This window comes from Gracilinanus agilis, chromosome 1, assembly GCF_016433145.1.
Source record: "Gracilinanus agilis isolate LMUSP501 chromosome 1, AgileGrace, whole genome shotgun sequence".
Lineage (NCBI taxonomy): Eukaryota > Metazoa > Chordata > Mammalia > Didelphimorphia > Didelphidae > Gracilinanus > Gracilinanus agilis.
This window is the reverse complement of record NC_058130.1, coordinates 500,710,610-500,730,431: the sequence shown is the minus strand read 5'-3', so window position 1 is coordinate 500,730,431 and position 19,822 is coordinate 500,710,610. Positions and strand designations below refer to the sequence as shown.

Sequence of the window (19,822 nt, the reverse complement as noted above, 5' to 3'; positions counted from 1 at the left end):
GCATAAGCTCTGGTAGGCATATCACCTGAAAAAGAAAGTCGAGTATATTTCTTAATACTCTTTATAAGAGCATACTCACCTGGTAATGAATTTTTTTTTGCTATGGCAAAACATGAAACAAAGAGAAATAAAAAGGGACCTGAGGCTCAGCACTTCCCTTTTCTGAGAGGATAGTAGTGCAGTGGTGGGAAAGGAGGCAAAGGGTGCTGGAAAATCATATTTTTAGATGGTCAATAAAGTTTAATCTGATTATTAGTAATATAAATGGGCGATCATTGGTCAATGACTAGTGAATGGCCATATTGCTAAAAAAAGGAAATAATTTCAATCTTGATGCTCTTGCAATAAAGGAAACCAGAAAAAAAGCAAGTCCCAGCAGCTATAAAGAAAGATATCTCACACCTAATCTTTGGAGAGGCAAAGAAAAGAGTTGGTGAAATGGGTTTTTATCATAAGTCTAAATGCAACCAGAATCATTATTTCAAGGGATATTTGTTTGGCATGTATTGTCAAACTAACGATAAGTATTTGCTAAAGAACCATCATGAAAATAATTGCAGTCTATGCCCCAGTGTCAGTTACAAAGGTGAAGTGGTAGAGAAATGTGTTCAAAGACATTTTGAAGATACCCTAAATTAAATTACTTTGATAATTAGTGACTTCAATGCAAAGGCAGGGAAAGGTCTGAATACAGAGAAACAGAGGGAAAAGCATGGTTCAGATAAAAGGAATAAGAAAAACCAAATTCTTGAGTATACAAATTACACAGAAACCTCATGTCTCTATATGATGAATACTTTATTGAGAAAAGAACTGGTAGACATTGGATAAGATGAGCACCAAATGAAACAATAAATAATGAGATTATATTTTAATATAATTTAAAACTCTTGTTGAGGTGGGAATTATCTCTGAATCAATGGCCTGCTTCTGACTTTCTGGACTTTGTAAACATTCATCAGCTACCATCTCATCCTAGAACTTCCTCCCTTAACATCTGAGGCTTCCTTAGCCTGGGACACCCATTAGTTAGTGCAACCTTTGCACAAAGGTACTTTTACTTGTCCCTGTGACCTTCTCACACTGGAGCTGCCATTTTAGCTCCTTTTTCTCTCATTGGTGAGTTCCTCCTAGTGCCTCTGTTTTGGAGAGAGGCCCCAATCTTAATTCCTCTCCTGGCTCTGCTTCTGACTTTTAGGACTTTGACACTATGACCTTTTGTAGAAACCCTCCTTCCCCCTTTCAGCTCCCCGTTATGTGTTGTTTTCCCCCATTGGAATGTAAGCTCCTTGAGGGCAAGAACTGTCTTTGTTTTTATTTGTATTTATATCCCTAGTGTGTAAGCACAGTATCTAGCACTAGTGAACACTTAAATATTTGTTGTCTGCTTTCCTGTATACAGTCAGACCATCAATCAATTAGAGCTAAGATCAGTTAAAAGAAAAAAAAACAAGATGGGAAAAGAAGAAATAATAATGAGAAAAAATATGGTATACAATAGAAACAACTTAACCTTAAACTATTTAAACAAGTATTTGAAAATCAAAAGTGGGAAATGGACAACAGAAATCACATTGACACTGTGACAAATACTTTTATACAGAAATTTAACCAATGTCATTGACTGCAACAAGAGCAAAAGAACTCAGAAAATGCTTTAATCATGAAACATCTGTCTTAGGTGCCAAATGGAGAATGAAAGTTGCTAAACTTGCTTGTATGATTTCATGAAGAAGAATGATGGATAATTTGTTTTCTCATAAGCAGAGAGGAACTTGGAGGAAGGCAAAAACAGATTTTTAACAAATATTGGCAAAATATCCAACTAAGCAAAGTCATCCCAAGGGCATTTAAGGATGAAAATGGAGGAATTATTATAAGCAGAATAAAAACAGAAAATGTTGTAAAAATCATTATAAAAAACTTTCCCCCTCCATAAGAATAGGGAAAGTATCACATTTGGATTCTAGAGGAAAGAGAAATAGCATCGATGAGAACGAAGATGGAAAAAAGCAATTTGAATGGACCATGCATTTGTGTGCATGCATGTGTGTGTATGTGTGTATGTCAAGTCTAGAAGAGCTTCTTACATGGAAAAGAAAGTTAACTGGAAGGTAGTGAGCCCTCTGTAAAGGATGGCTTTGGAAGGAATTAAATGCTCTTCCTTTCAGGTCTTTAGTCAGGGAAGAGAAGCAACTGTGGGGGAGATGAGAAAGTGCTGAGTATCAAGACCTGAGTCAACAAGCATGGTGATGAGGTTTTTTTCAGATGATCAGCTTTTCCTGGGGTGGGACATGGTATTCTCTGGAGTGAAGCCAAGAACAACTGCTGACAGAAAATGGAGTAGTGGAGAGAGTCTTGGATTTGGAGTGACAAAGACATATAGATAGGTGCACATCCTACCCGTGACACTAGCTCTGTAACAATGGGCAAATCACTAAATCTCTCAGTCTTTTGCAGCTCTCTAAGGCTATAAGTTATGGATATAGCTTGTGATCCGTGTCCGTGGAAGGAGTTCTGGCCCTGCTGAAACCACAGATTCTTTTCCTAAATACAGCTCTTTAGAAAGTTGCCACAAAGTTCCTACAGAGTTAAAAGTCAAAGGTAAAGGCATAGATAAATGGCTCAATGAATTGAGAGCCAGGCCTGGAGATGGGGGACATCTTAGACATTTCCTAGCTGTGTGACCCTGGATGAGTCACTTAACCCCCATTGCCAGTCTTTACACTCTTCTGCCTTGGAACCAATACATAATATGGATTCTAAGATGGAAGGTAAGGGTTTAAAAAAGTCAGAGGTAAGATATATTTACCCAAAGATAAGCCCTATTTTGCCCAGAAGGAAAGAGTCCTAGCAATGAAGCACTGTGCAGACTTGATTTAACGGAACATCCAATGTATGGAAATTCTATGCAATATATATAGTGTTGTGAAGAAGATTAGATTAGTTAATAATTAAGAATTAAGGTGTATCTAGCAGGAAGGAGCTGGAGCTAATCTAATCTTCCTCACAACAATAGGCAGTGTCTACTGTGGAATATGGCTAAGTCAAATCTCTAGCTAAGTCGTCCTCACCATCTTATTCACCAACTATGTCTTCTTTGTTCCTAGGATTATTTTCTGCATCTCCACAGACGGATGACATGATACATGCTTGCATACTGCTTCCTTCATCTTGCTCTTTTGGCATCTGTCCAGGACCTGATGTCATTGGCAAAAAACTGAAGCAATATAAATGTTTGACAAGCAATGAAAGAATAAACAGCATTTATTATGCACTTACTTTGTTCTAGGCACTGGGCTAAGCACTGGATACATAAATACTAAAGCAAGATAGACCCTGCCCTCAAGGAACCTGAATTCTAATAAGGGAGTTGTAGTAGAATTTTGGCCAGGAAAAGGTGTTTTGAATATAGGGATGATGAGAAGAGCAATGAGGCAGTCAGTTGACAGTAGTGGAATGGCTAAGTAAATTATGGTAGATGAATATAAAGAAAATATTTGAATGTAACTAAGACAACAATTATGAGAAAAATAAAGAAATTTGCAAAGAGCTTTATAAAATAATATTAAATGAAAAGAATCGAACCAAAAGAATAGCATATGCTTAGTAGCTGTATGAGACAAATACTGAATATAAATGAATAGACAAGGAACACCCAGGAAGACTTAGAGAGAGTATCTTTCTGCACTGAAATGAATTAACTTAAGCATAAATAATTACTAAGCAAGTTTAGCTGCATGGACAGTCAGTGTTAAGTGTTTAGTAAAAGTTTTTAATTTTAAAACAAAAAAAGAAATAGAATTGGTCCTTTCCAGGTCAGTTGCTTGTATTCTTCTGTAACCTTGCTTTCACCCAAGCCTGAGGAAGCCTAGTTACACTTAAAAAGACCTAGTGGTAAATGATTAAAAACACAGGCAAACAGGTAACATAGGTCTCAAATGGGAGTACAAGATTTATTAAAGATTAATCATTGCTAAATATGTCATAAACATCCTTGAAAATTAGAGTAGAAAAAATGAGCTTTCTTTTTTTTCTCCTCCCATGAAACTAAGAGCAGGAGAAATAAGCTTCCTTTTTTTCTCCTCCCTTATAAAATTTGGCCTCAAGGATAATGCTTTCTTTCAAAGGAAACTGGATGACCATTTTCCTTCTAATAACAGGAGCATCTGATATTAAGGCCGACTCTTTACTTTACTTCCTATTTCAGTGCAGCTGAGCAGCATTAGAAGCACCATTTAAAGTCAATTGACTAGTTAACTTGCATGGAAATTCATCATAAGCAGTGTTTGCGGTCTCTTTAAGAACAAATAAACAATACAGCAACCAGCCAATCCCAAACAGCTTTGAAAAACCAAGGCAAGGCCCTTGCCCAGGATCCTTCCAGACAAGGGTGATGTGTCTGCTCTTGCTGAGATCTGGCCTCTAGTGATATCTCTCAGTGACACTTCTTTAGCAGATGCATTGTGATATTCTTCACTGCCAGCATTGTCTCTGTACAAGTTGGCTTGATTAGAGACTCTGGGAGCAAAAATCCAAAGTGCCCAGTGTCACGCAGTTCAAAAGCAAATGCATAGGGTATTCCATTTTTGTAAGCCCAATCCATTGAGCTGCCAGAACTCACATCTGAAAGAAAAAAATGATCAGCATGGTTCATGCTTTTCTTATGGAAGCACCTGGATGATTTAAAAACTGATGTATATCCCTGTTTACTAAACTAGTAATGAATCCTGACAATCTAATTTTCATGAGAAAAATCAAGCAATAGTTCCTCATTCTTAAAATGGAGTAGGCAGCTAATTTTTGACTGAAATCTAGATGCTTCTACCTGAAGTAAAATATTTACTCAAATTAAAAACAAAAAAACAAAAACAAAACCCAAACATTTTATTGACGTTTTTAAAAAGGCACTCTTACTTCCTAGCATGTCATCTTGAATGACGTATTGCATTTAGAGTCAGGAAGGCTGGGTTTCAAAGCCTATCTCAGACATATACTAGCTTTGTGACTCTAGGCAAGCCATTTAAATTCTCTTGACTTTAGTTCCTCTCCTGTAAATGAGGAGATTGGACTATATGGCCTCTAGCATTCATTCCAGCTCCGAACTCTATAATCTATGATCTCAATCCCAACTCCCAGTCTTTCCCTGGAACAAAGAAAAACGGAGAAATGGAAAAAACCAAACCAAAATGCAAACCCCAAACATTGGCCATATTTGACATTGTGTAACTCATTTTGGACATGTAGACTACCACCTCTCTGGCAAGTGGCACTACCCCTGTTTTTCCATACCACATTTGCTCACAGAATCATTTGACTTTTAAGGTTTAGTTGGCCAGTTTCAAGATGAAATGCCACCATTTTGTGATGGTGATGATTCTATAGACTGCTGCTTTTCAGCACCCTCTATTTGAGCTAAAAGTGAAGCTAGGAGGCCATGCTAGGATTTCTGCTGGTCAGAACGGCTACACTGTGGCTGCAAAGAGAAGACAGAAGCCTGAAGAAAATCGCTGTGCTGCTGTAAGAGATTTATATCTTTGGCAACAGCTTTTTCTTTTCACCTCAATAGGCAGTACAGTGGAAAGGGGATGGGATATGGAGTCAGAGGACCAAAGGCTAAATCTCTTTACTGCCTACCTTGCATCAGGCACTAACCTCTCTGGCTTTGGTTTTCTTATATATAAAATGAGATGGTTAGATTTGATAACCTCAGAGGACCCCACTAGCTCTACATCTAAGATCCTATGAACTCCATAAGTGCTATAGGAATGCTAGTTATTATTAAATATTGATTGTAAATGTAATCTTTATATAACATTTTCCTTTTAAAAGGTTGCAGTGATGGAAGGCTGGGTGTCTGTGGTGGGGAGATATGACTTTAGGGTGACCACCCCATTCTGAATAATTGGCTATTAATAAAAGGCCAACCACATTTGACTAATATAAACTGACAAAACTTTAGGATCATGTGCTCTTAGGGTGAAGAGAATAAGTAGTGAAACTCAGAGCATGTAAAGCTTGATGAGGGGATGTAATCACCAGAGTGGTTAATATGAATTTTCTTTCAGGGTCAGTTAGGTGGCTGGGTGGATTGAAAGCCAGGCCTAGATACAGGTGGTCCGGAGTTCAAATTTAACCTCATACACCTCTTATTTTTGTGATCCTGGGAAAATCACTTAATCCCTATTGCCTCGCCTTTATTGTTCTTCTACCTTAGAACCAATAATTAGTATTGATTTGAAGACAGAAGGAAAGGGTTTAAAAAATACTCACTCTCTTTCCAATTACTCCCTATAGATTGATCTGCATAAATTCTTTATCTCCTGACAATATAAACTCTTTAGAGATTGTTCTGTTCTTAAATTTTTTTGTTGTTTTTGTCTTTGCATTCCTATGCCCTTGAATGTGCTTAACAAGTACTAATCGGATTGGACTAAACTCAAGGGAAGTCAGTTATATTACTCAGAAACTGTAAATAAATCACTATGTAAATACATATGACACATGTACATCCTAAAATAAACACACATGTACATATACATACAAACAGAGCTAGATGGCTTAGTGAATAGTGTGCTAGACCTGGAGTCAGGAAGACAAATTCTAATCTCAGACACTTCATTTTCTATATGATCCTGGGAAAGTCACTTAACCCTGTTTGCCTCAGTTTCCTCACCTGCAAAATGATCTGGAGAAGGAAATGGCAAACTACTCCAGTATCTTTGCCAAGAAAACTCCAAGTAAGGTAATAGAGAGCCAGGAATGACTAAATAACAACTCAATGGTAGCATATGTATTTTATATATATATTTCCACCCAAATAAATGACATTTTTCAAGAGAGATTTCTGAACTGAATTTTTGAACCATTTTTGAGTCATAAAGGACAAATATTTTGGAGCTGGAAAAGATTGTAGGGATCATTTAGTTCAACAAAAGTGAGCTTTGAGGCTTAAGGGGGTTAAATGACTTGCTGCATGTCATACTGTTAAGCAGAGTAAGACTTCCAAATGTAGTACTATTACTACCACACTATACTTCATTTGGCCTTTTTCTATCTTACTTAAGAAATATTCCTGTCACCCTATCAGACAAAACTTCTGTTACTGCAGCTGCTGCAGGGTAGTAGAATTTCATAAAAATGAAGGAAAGAAGGGTGGACATAAAAGGACTACTTTCCTCAATGCTAGGACATTTACTCAGTGATCTTCTCATCGCAGATCGTAGGGCTGCTCACAAGAGCTCGAAGAGCTCAAATAAATGCTTTTTGCAGTTATAAAATCTTTGGTTACTTTCCATTCATTACTGCACTCTTAGAATATGCTGTGCTTTGAAGCTATTTAAGTTGATATGGAGGATTTTTGTCAGAATAATATAATCCTCATCAGATATAAATATTTTTCTCCCCCTTAGCTAATTCAACAGTCTCAAAACTCACTTGAAGGGGCATGTAGTTCCCCTTTCCTAAGAATAAGTCATTGTACTATGTATCAGTTAAAGAATCAATCCCAGGATATTCCCACGTGATACTTACATAAGGTGCTTGATGCAGGCCCATATCGATAGCGGACCCCATATGCTGAATGAATGGCATTAACAGCATTATAAGCTGCAGATTCCTATGTGGGGAACAACATTAGAATTTCCCATTACTAATCTCATTAAAACTGGAACCTTTAGATGTACTGATACATCTGTGATTCATGCTTTGACAATTACCAATGTAAAATATATTATGATGACTGAAGTTTGAAATACTAGAAAAGCAGTAAGCTTTGCACCAAAAATGTTCAAAGGTTCTTATTATTACTGAATCTGAATTATGTTGAATTTGAATTATTTGAATATAATATGAATCATTATTTGAATTATTATTTATCCTTATCACAGTAAGCTTGCACAAAATCTTTGTTGCCCAGGAGTTAAGTTCCTAGATTATAGTTAGAAAAGTATTTTTGAGTGACCTATAAATCTGGATCATACTGGCACATGAATATAAAACTGATTTTTCCTTATTAAAAGAGGGCAGCTGGATGGCTCAGTGGATTGAGAGCCAGGCCTAGAGACAGGAGGTCCTAGGTTCAAATCTGGCCTTAGACATTTCCTAGCTGTGTGACCCTGGGCAAGTCACTTAACCCCCATTGCCTAGCCCTGTAACAAATACAATTAATATAGAAGGATATATATAAAAGATATTAGGGTTTACAAAAAAGAGAAAAAGGAAGACTTCCTCTAAAAATCCATGGTAAATCAGCAAGGGAACCAGTTGGGAAGAAATGTCTCTGTATATTAAAAATAGATTGACAGGGTCCTCTAGGAATAAGGACAAGATTTTTTTCTTTGTTTTTTGGCCTGAATCTATGAAGTTGAAATGGAGTACTTTTGGTGTTGGAACTCCCTATACATGTGATGGTGAACCAATGGTATGGGTGCCTGAGAGGGCATGCAGAATGCTCTCTGTGGGCACTCTGCACATTCTCTTGCCACAGTTTGTTACTAGAAAGGCAGAGGGACTTGGGCAGAGCTGCTCCCTTTCCCCTCTCCATTGTGCCTGATGACATTTTTTTATATCTACCACCCCTCTGCCTAGCAGACCAGTGGGAGCTCTTTCTCCCTCTCCTGTGTGGAGTAAAGGAGGTGGGGTACATGTGGTACTCAGTGAGGGTGGGGTGTGGCACAGCATGCAGTCTCTGGGGAATGGGGGTAGGACATGGCATGCCATCTCTAAAAGGTTCACCATCACTGCCCTATACAGATGAGCAACTCATATAATTTAGAATCTTAGATTAAAATTTATATCATATGTAATCTGGAAAAAAAAATTTAAAAGAAATGTTAAAAAAAACCCTATAGTCTTAGAGAGTACTGCCTGAGGCCCTGAGAGATTAAGTAATTTCTCCATGGTAACACAAGCAGTATGTGTCAGAGGGAAGACTGGAACTCTAACTTCCCAACTATATCCCATTACCTCCCAGGGAGTCCACAGTTCATCTGGACTCTGAAACAGGGCAGAACTATGCTTTCAAGCATATGTAAGCAAGGATGAAACACTTGAATGACAGAAAGATCACTTCTTACAGAGCAGGCAAGTATTTGATCTACTGCTACATGTGATAAAATCAAAATGGGGGTATGTATGCTCATTTCAGAATTCAGAATTGTCCTCCATGTGCTCAGGGGGGAGTCTTCCACTTCCCAACCAAAGCTCTTGCTGATAAGCACAAGTTGTGTGTTTCTTTGCAAATTTACTCCCAGGGTCAGTGGTAGTACCAAAAATAAATTGCAGAAATGCTAAAAGCTGGGAAAAAACCTAGCAAAGTTACTAAAACATCCTAATTGTGTGTGATTCATCATTTAAAGTATTGTAATACACATGGTTTCAACACAGAGTTTAATGGAGGTGTTATGTGTCAAGTTAGAGGAAAAGAGGTATGTTGATACCAGTGCACAACCCTCCGGTTTCAAATCACCACTGAATAATTTAATCCTTAAATTGAACAGCCATTGGCAACCTGGTATTATTTGCTGAACTGGACTAAAGTGTTTCTGTCTTCAATTCAAAGACAGGTTTAATAATGGCCTACTAGGGGCAATGCATTGTTATGGCTGCTGGAGGATACAAAGATAAAACAAAGCATAATATACTTGTCATTAAAGAGCTTACAATGTAGTAGAGGAAATATATAAATACATAAGTAACTATAATGTGCTTCTAATATGACTTGCAAAGAATTCAAACAGAATAGTATAAGAGATCTGAGATGAGAGAGATCATTCATCCCAGAGGCATCAGGCAAGGTTTTTATGGAAGATAGGATATATGAGTTGTCTTTCTTTCTTTCTTTTTTTTTTTTTCTTAAACTCTACCCTCTGTCTTAGAATTGATAATATCAGTTCCAAAGCAAAAAAGTGCCAAGGGCTAAGCAATCGGGATTAAGTGACTTGCCCAAGATCATACTTTTTTTTTTGGACAAACTGATGAGTTTTATTGTACAAGCCCAATAAAGGAGTACAGTACACAGAGGAGATAGAATAGAATGTCCTATTTGAGGTCACACAGCTGAGGTCACATTTGACCCCAGGGCTTCCCATTTCCAGACCTGGCACTATTCACTGAGCCTCCTATCTGTTTCAAGAGTTGTTTCTTAAAACAAGGGAAGGGTGGGCAGCTAGATAGCACAGCGAATAAAGTGTCAGGCCTGGAGTCAGGATTCAAATATGGTCTAGGACTCTTCCTAGCTATGTGACCATTAACCATAACAAGTTACTTATCCCCAGTTGCTTAGTTCTTGCCACTCTTCTGTCTTAGAATTGATACTAAGATAGAAGATAAAAAAAAGAAGGGAAGGATTTCAACATGTGGAGAAGCAGAAGGAAAATCTACTTCTGAAAACAATGTGCATGGAGACAAAGAGGAGAAAAAGGAATGAAAAGATTGGGGAACCACTAGTGAATTAGTCAACAAGTATTTATTAAGCCTTTATTATGTACCAGGCATTATGTTACGTGATAGAGATTTGGATAGAGGTAAAGACAGTGTTTGTCTTCAAGGAGCTTATATTTTAATGGGGGAGATATGTGAATAATTAAGTACATATACATTATATTTAGAGTACAATGAAGGTGGTCTCAAAAGGGGAAGACAATTGCAGCTGGGGAACCTGGGAAATGGCTCCTGCTGAAGATGGGTTTTGGGTTTTCTGGAAAGAAGACAAGATGACTAAAATTTGGAGTTGAGGAGTTAGAACAAACAGTCCAAGCATGGAGGAAATCCGATGGAAAGGCATGGAATTGGCACATGGAGTATTATGTTCAAAGAACAGCAAGTAGGTCAAAGTAGATGAATTTTAGAGGCACAAAAGGAACAGTCTAATTCACCTAGAACGCTGAGTTCACACACAGAGAGAGGATGTGATAAGGAAAGGGGAAAGAAGGGAAACAAACATTTATTACGTGTTTACTATGTGCCAGGCACAGTGCATTGTGTTTTACTAATATTTTCTCATTTGATCAGGATGGAAAGGCAGGTTGGAGCAAATCAAACTGGAGTGGGGTTGTCTGGAATGAGAAATTTCTATTACATTAGGCAAGGTATGAGGAGCTACCAAGTATTTGTGAGTGGATAGGTTGTGTAGTCAGACCTATGCACGTTAAGAAGACTTTGGCTGTAGCATAAGCCATAAGGGATGGGGAGAGTGGAAAGAGCATTAGATTTAGTGAGGTTAAATCTGGGTCCAAATTCTGGCTCTGCTGTTTATTATCTATATGATCATGGGCACTTTATTGACCTCTCTGGGTCCTAGTTTCCATATTTGTTAAATGCTGGATTTGGATCATCTATCTCTACAATCCTTTTTAAGTTCTAAACCTTAAGAGCCTATATCTGAGAGAATCTGGAGGCAAGGAGACTAGTTAAGAGGATATTCAGTAGCGTAAGAAGATAATCAAGGTCTGAATATGGCTTGTGAAGGTGGGAATAGAAAGAAGGGAATGGAAAAAAAAAGAGAAATTGCAGAGTTAAGGTTGATTCCATATGTCAACTGATTGGATGTAGAGGGTGAGGTCTTGATGTTTTCTGTGTCTCCCTTCTCCAATCTATACTCCATTAACCTGTCAAATTTGTATTCTTAAAACACAAATTTGATCAAGTCACTTTCTTACAATAATTTCCAGAGAATTACTGTCTCATCTAGGAAAAAAAGTAGAAAGTTCTCTATTTGGCATTTAAATCTCTCCACAACATGACATATGACTTCCATATTCTTTAACCTCCCCCCCAATTTAATGAATTTAACAATTATTATAACTACAGAGGTTTCCATAGACAAAGAAGAATAAAAACATGATTGTATATTAAACCAGGATCTTTTTGTTAAGTACAGCCTGATTTAGAAGTGTATATTAAATCGATCAAGGTGGTAAAAATTTTTGTCTTCTTCTCTGACCTTTTTTGTCTTCTTCTGTGTATGTACAAAATGTTTTATTGATGCTCTTCTTTTTTCCTTTTCCAACTCTATTACTTTACGCTAACTCCTTCCTTTCCTGCCCCCAAGCATCCATCTATCTATGCAGTTATTTTGCATTATACCCCTCATGTACTCTCTGTTCTCAAATTCTAGCTCTTTCCTTTAAAGTTTTGATTAGACTATTCTTCTCCTCCTTGTCTAGACTGTTTCTATGTCTCTGTCTGTTTCTTTCTGTCTCTGTCTCTGTCTCTCTACCACTGCATTATACAATGTCTTACTTATTTCAAAGCACATCTTGGTTACCATCTCCTACTTGAGGTCTTTCCTGAACTCCTCACTTACCCATGCTGCCTCCCTCTTGAAAACATTTTGAATTATTTGGATTTATTTATCTATGAATAAATATCCTCCTAGGAGAACTCAAGGCAGGACCCTTTCATTTTTGTCTTTGTACTCTTATGGTCAAACAGTGCCTAGTACATAGTGATGCTTAATGAATATATGTCCAAATAAATTGAAAGGGAAGAATCAAGGATGACTCCAGGGACTTGAACCTGAGTCATTGGGAGATTGGTGATGACAGTGACAGAGTAAGAAATTGGGGGAAAGAGGAAGATTATTTGGGGGAAAATGATAAATTCAATTTTGAGTTGGATTTGAGGTGATAGGAAGGTGTGATTGACAAATATAGTTAAATAAGTCCCTGCTCTACCTTTCAGTATACTTATTTGTGATGAAATGGTGGATTATTACCTTCTCCTTCAGTCCTTCTTCCACACCCCCCAAATCAACATCATCCACAAAAAGAATGGAGTCGCATCTATGACTTTAGTAACTTAGTCCTGAAGCACACAGAAGTTAAGTGATTTGCGTAGCGTCATATGGATATTGTGTTGGATATGGTGTTTGAACCCAGCCATGCTGTCTTTAGAGTTTGGAATTGAGGATCTAAATATATTTATCTTCCTTGGGACAAGAGAGCTATGACAAATTATATCTCTAAAAAATTAAAAATCAACCTGAACCTATCTTATCTTGACTGAACACCAGTATGGTGGATGGGTAGTGGAAAATTGTTTAATAAGACACAGAAGGATGAATGGAGGAAGCAAAAGGATGGCATAGATGTGTGAACAAGTTTAGAAGTAGGAAAAATAAGGTTGTAGGATGATAGCTCTAGTTAGTTAGAACTAAAAGCAATCTCAGTTATCATCTAATCTAAGGTTTTTCAATCTTTTTTTGTGTCTTGGATTCTTTAGGCAGTATTTTGAAGTCTTTTCAAAATAATGTTTTTTAAATAAAGAAAATAAAGCAAGATTAGAAAGAGAAACTAAAGATTTTTAAAAATTGTTTTTCCCTTTGGAAATCTTTCCATAGACACCCAGGTCAGGGTCAGGGGGATAGTCTTCAGATCTCATATTAGGTACCCTTAATCTAGTCAAACCCATTCATTTTTATATATGGCTCAAGGGAAATGGAAACTGAAGGAGACTGATAAAGTGACTTGTCCAAGGTCATTCAAGTATTCTTTTTAGAAATGTGATTTGAATTTAGATCTATTATTCTGGATCTTTCTCTCTGGACTCTGCTCTTTCAACTACAACAAGATGAAAATAAACACAGTAGTGAAGACTCTTGGAGTCTGTAGAAGGAAATTTGAATGATGTATATAAGGAGTTTATTTTCCTGGGATCAAATGATGATAACCAAAAAAAAAAAAAAAAACCAAACAACCCTACATAACCACTGCAGGGCCATTGTAACAAAGAGCCCTGAATCTTGGCCAAGGGTAAATATGATGGAACAAAATGTCTAAGGGATTAATATTTAATAAAGATAAAAGCCCGCTTGGGGATTTGCTAATAGTTAATAGGCAAATGCTAATAGTTAATGTACAAAGGCTATTTTTATTTGGACCTTCTAATTATGACAACGCAATGGATTCTTACTACAACAATATCCTTGGGATCCACAGCACAGAGGTAAGATTGCCTAACTGGGAATGCCTTTTGATATATGAGTAGCTAAGTTCTATTCATTTGGTTACAAAATAGATACACCAAGGACTTTCAGAAAGAAGACAATGCGGGAGGTTGCAAGGGAGCCTACCTCCTAAATATTAAAAATGTACATACCAAATGGATTTACTTTATCCTGAATTTTCCTCTATCAATAGCAACAATAGAGGATCTTATACCATAAATATGTTAAAAAATCTTTGATAAATTTTTTAAAAAGATTTTATTACAAAAACTCAAAGTACTTCTATGTATATGAGTGCTATTTTTCTATGAGCAGGTTTTTAGATAGATATGTCCAGGGATTTGATAGCATTTATGAGTAATTAAATTTTATTAATTATAATTTACTTTTAATTAATTACAATTGAATTATAATACAATTACAATTATTTACCCAATAACATTAATTATAATACTGGATATGTGAACAGAGGTTATAAAACTAATCAAATCCAGGGTTGACCTTTCTTTCAAGCTGTGAAAAGAATGCAAATAGAGTGGCAAAGCATGTAATTATAGCTAAAATCTATATTAAAATCAGAAAAGAAACTACAAAGCCCACCTCACCCCCCACAGAATGCACACATACAAAACCACACACACACACACACACACACACACACACACAGAATCAGATACTTACAACACAGCTGAAATTGGGAATTGTTGCATATTTATAAGAATAGGGGTAGAGCAACATCTGTGCATAAGCATGGAAGGAGAGGTAGGCTCTGATGTGCTTCTTGCGTTTTCGGAGAAAGTGAGCTACGGCCTTCACCTCTGGCTCAGATTCAGGAAAAGGCCCACAGTATGTATCGTCACAAGGGTGAAAAGAAGCCCCTTCATCTACAAGTTGGGGAAAAAACATACTCAACAAAGCCAGCAAGACACAGAGAAACAAAACTTATCACTTACGGCATGAAAGAGTTTGTTTTCAGAAAAAGTTATCACAAAACAGTTCAACTACAGTCTTAACAAAGGACATTGGTTAATTAACTAATAACTAATTAATAAATTAACAAAGGACAAAATTTAATTCCTTGTGTTTAGTGCAGTGGTAGTCCTTATGGTGACTTGATGATTTCCTCATTGATCTAGTATGAAGTGACCATTTTATTAGCTATTGATCTTTTTTTAGGGCATGGATTCTTTTGGGGTGTCAAAGGAGAAAACAAATCCATTTGATGAGGTGTCTTGTAAGATACAGAACAAACCTGGAATACTTGTGTTGAGCTAGTTCCACAAAGCAAACTAGCTCCCGTGGTGATAGGTCATACATATCCTGTCACTTGGGAAAATTGATTCAGAGCTGAAGAGATCTTGGTGATCATCTAGTTTAACTCCTAACCCAAACATGAATCTTCTTTATAATATCCTAGATGAGAGGTCATTCAACCTCTACTTGAACAGCTTCAGGAATGGGGAAGTCACTACTGCACAAAAAAGTTTGTTCCATTTTTGTATTGCTTATCATTTAGGTCTTTATTATGAGTCAAAATATGAATCCCTATAACTTCTACTAATTGCTTCCAGTTCTACCCCACCATTGCTGACAGAGGTTTAACATTTTGGGAGTGTTATTCAGCCATTTTCCAGTCATGCCTTGATTCTTTGTGACCCCTTAAGAGGTCTTGTGGGCAATATAGAATGATCTGCCATTTTTTTCTCTTAATTTTTTATAGAAAATGAAACCGAGGCAAACAGGGTTAAGTGACTTGTCCAAGGTCACACAGCTAGTCAGTGTCTGAGGTAGAATTTGAACTCAGATTTTCTTGACTCCAGGCCTGGCACTCTATCCACTGTCCCACCTAGCTTCTCCATTTTGTGAGTGGGAACAGAGAAAGTGGATGGTAAAGGTAACTCAAGATTACAGATTGACAGGGAAATCAGGGGGCATTGCTGAACTGATAAACTATCACCAGGAGAACCTCAAGGAAATCAAAGGGCAGGCAAAAAACAGGTTCTAGAGGAGAGAGGTTGTATAAGAGTAGCAGATTGTGCCCAAAGTGCAAGATATTAAAGGTGGAACTGTTTGGGAGTTAGTTATTGTAGAGTTCAGCGCATACTCCTTTCTGGACTAAGAGTGGAGATGAAGGTGAGACAAACTGAGGAGATGGCTCAGGTTGACTAACTTGTTGATTGACAGGTGTAGCTTGGTCCCCAAGTGGTAGTATCTAGGGGGCATTATTGTTATAGAGCTGTTTCTTCAAAGTTAAAGCTGTCTCAGATTTGACTGGAATGGAGCCACTTCTTTTAGTGGTATTTAAATGTAATGCTTTGGCACTTCCAAGGTCTCTGATAACTTTTAAAGATAATATATTTGTTTTGGTAGTATTTCAATTTTTCTGCAGTCAGTAACAATCACATGTCTATCTTTCCTATAAAATTAAATAGTCATTGTATGTAACAAAAAATAAATTATTAGTACAGTTGGGATTTAACTAGAGCATACTCTATGGAGAAAGAGTGGGGATAGACTTTTAGGGGTCATCCTATGGAGGGTGTGCTGAGTTCCCCTGCAATTTTGGGGGCATGTGTGGTTCTGTGATGAAAGGCTTGGGTGCTTAGGGATAACCAAACCATCCCTGATTTTGTCCCTTTCTCTTTTGATGGCAAGGGTGGTATCTGAATCAAGAGGATTGCTCATTGAGACTGGAAGAGCTCAGTAGAATTCAATAGGGCAGACAGCTTGTATTTTCTTTTTTTGCCTTCTTTGTAACATGTCTAACATATAGATCCTTCTCCCTGAGTTTGTCATGAGGAGTTATAAAGGAGTATCTCTCACTAAACTATAGAAATGGCCAACTGCTGGCATATGGGCAGCCTTTCAGTAATATTGAAAGCTGCAGAAGGAGTGTATATGGCAGTAATGGTGAACCTTTTAAAGATGGAGTGCCAGGCCCTGCCTCCATCCCCCAGACCAAGTGCCATGCCAGCTCCATCCTGACTACGTGCCATGCCTTTCCCCACCATCACATGCTGGGTACACCCTGCTCCCCCTTATCCCACATAGGGGAGTGAGTGAACTGAGGAATGTCCTCAGTGAGTGTAGAGAGGGTGAGGAGAGTGGCCTGAGGGCTCTTTTCCCCTCCAGTTCTGTTGCCTGTGAGCTGCCCACCTTACCCCCTGTGTGCTCCCATTGGGCAACTGGCCAGAAGGGCGGGGATGGAAAAAATGTCATCAGGCATGGTGGAGAGGAGGAGGGGAGCAGCTCTACCCAAGTCTCTGCCTTTCTAGTAATGAAATATGGAGGCAGGAGATTGGGAGGGAGGGTGGCTGAGTGCCCATAGAGAGTGCTCTGTGTGTCATTTTTGGCACCTGTGCCATAGGTTCTCCATCACCGGTATATGGGGATTGGTGGAGAGTCCAGTGTAAGTGGAAGCCAAAATAGTGGAAGCTAACATTGCGGGGTGAGGGCATTCCACACAAAAGGATCAGCATAAGCACATTTTTCAAGATGGCATATTTTTTGAGAGGAACTAGTAGAGGGTAGTGGGCATCCATTCCCAGAGCTTCTCCTTGCTTATTTGATCTTGATCTCTTCAGCCCTTTCTGGGGTTGGGTCTCTTCTAAGGCGGGATGGTGGTATGGGGGCCACAGCTTAAGGGGAAAGAGAAGATACAGCAGGTGAGGAACAAACAGCAGTGTAAAGGTTTGCTATCCTATGATAGTAGAGGAGTTGAACGGAATAGGAGGAAAGAGATGAATCATTACAAAAAAAAAAATAGAAAATACCCAGATCAACAGAACAAGTAACAGGTTAAGTATATAATTTGACATCAGAAAAACATAGTAATGACCTTCAAGGAAGGTGTTTCTTATTGACTTTAAAGCCTTTGTTTATAAGAGAACAGGACTCTTTAAGCAATGCCAAGGACATAAGTGAGTCCTAAAAATAAGTGACTATAACAAATCACTTTACCAATGGTCATGTTGTTTTTAAATAACACCCCTTATGCATGAAAGCAAATTTGTAGTTGAGCATTCCTTTTGAACATTTCTGAGGCAACTAGGTGCTACAGTGGATAGCTTGCCTGTGGATAGAATTGGAGGCAGGAAGACCTGAGTTCAAATCCTTCCTCAGATACTTACTAGCTGTGTGACCCTGGGCAAGTCACTTAATCTCGTTTGCCTCAATTTCCTTATATTTAAAATAAGATGGAGAAGGAAATGACAAATCATTTCAATGTCTTTGCCAAAAAAAACCCCACTGGGGTAATAAAGAGTTGTAAATGACTGAAATGAATGAGCAACGTTCTTTACATATTATCATTCTGATATTTTGCACAACCTTAGGACAGTAAAAATACCATACCAAATGGGAATAGTTCTGAAAGGAAGCACAGTACATTAATCTGGACTTGTACTAGGCAATATGAGTAGAAAAGAGAAATGGTTCAAAGGATATTTTAGAGATAGAATCCATTGGACTCATCAGTGAATTGGGTTGAGAGAGGAGAGAACTTGAGGTCTTATGTCTAGGTCATTGGGATGATGGTGGTGAGATTGTCAACAGAAATGAAGAAGTTTGGAGCATATATAATAGTTTAAACTTTAGATATTCTGGCAATAAGGAGCAACTATTTACCTGAAGGAAAATGTCACATTTGATGGTTGATGGGGGATGTGAGGAGCAATATCTCTCAGAAAAGGTTTTAAGAAGACAAAAAAAAGGAATGACCAGTCAGATTTTTTTTTCTGGTTCTTGTGGAAAATTGGAGGCAGGTACTAGCAAAGAAAGAACCACTCTCATCTTATTCTTTTGCTTTTGTTTCTGCCCTGAAAAGATGAGGCTGCTATTTGTTACAGGGAGGAGAAAATGCTTTTAGAAGAGATTTCTGCAACATGATGGAGCAGGGACTCCTGCTTTGTAGAGAGAAACTTGCTCTAATCAGGTATCTTGAGGAGAACCTGACTCTTGAGAGTCAGACTGAGAAGACAGGCTCAGAGAGAAGAAGAATAGCTTCAAGAAGACTAGAGTGTTACTTAAACCTTTGAAAATGGACTCTAACGTAGCAGGCATTTTATTTCTTCACCATAAGTTATATAAACTGTGTCCCACTGGAAAAAAAATAAAAAGTCTGCCTTGGGTTCATTTAATGATGTTGTCTGATAAGCATGTCAGGTACTGAGACATTGCTACAGGATATTATGCCCTGGTTTTAATCTCTCAGTGATGTTTGTCACCTATGGAGTGTCAATACAGTGGCAGAACTAGATATGAATCTAAGGCATCTTTTTTTTTTTCTGCCAAAGCCAAGGTATTAATCCCATGCAAGATACTAATCTAATTCTGAAGAGTGAGGTAAGCAGAATATAGAAATGGCACTGATACTAATTTATTTTATTCTTTGTTGTCAATTTAAATATTAATAAATAACTACCATTTTTTATAGCACTTTCTGGTTTGCAATGTGATTTACATTTATTATCTCATCTGATCCCCACAACCACCCTATTAGGTAGGTGCCATTACTATACCCATTTTACAAATGTGGAAATTCAAGTAGAGAGAGGTTAAGTAACTTGTCCAGGGTTACTTAGCTAGTAAATATCCGAGTGAGGATTTGAACTCAGATCTTCCTGACTTCAAGATCAGAACCCTGTCTACTGCACTGCTCAGCTGTAGTATTTAAACCTTTGAATCTAGGTTAAAATTGTATTGTGCTTCCAAAAGGCAAAGAAAGGACTAAAATTCCACAGAAAACATTCTGCTTCTGCTTTAGAGGTGCCAAATAAGAGGCCTTTGGAGGCTGGTCTAAATCTGGTTTCAGGCATATTCAGTTCAAGTGTATTTGTTACATTTCAAAAGAGCAGGTGATCAGAATCCTGGAGT

The 19,822-nt window shown here is 37.7% G+C and overlaps 1 protein-coding gene across 1 annotated transcript in view; it reads right to left on the bottom strand.

Moving 5' to 3' along the window:
- Positions 1–4,438: 4,438 nt before the first annotated feature.
- CPA6 (carboxypeptidase A6) overlaps positions 4,439–19,822 on the bottom strand; it is a 355,331-nt gene continuing 339,947 nt past the window's right edge. The window contains exons 9-11 of the mRNA XM_044657976.1: positions 14,630–14,832; positions 7,534–7,618; positions 4,439–4,626 (exon numbers count right to left, since the gene is read on the bottom strand). Of these exons, the coding sequence (XP_044513911.1) occupies positions 4,439–4,626; positions 7,534–7,618; positions 14,630–14,832 (476 nt within the window). The remainder of the gene's footprint in view (positions 4,627–7,533; positions 7,619–14,629; positions 14,833–19,822) is intronic.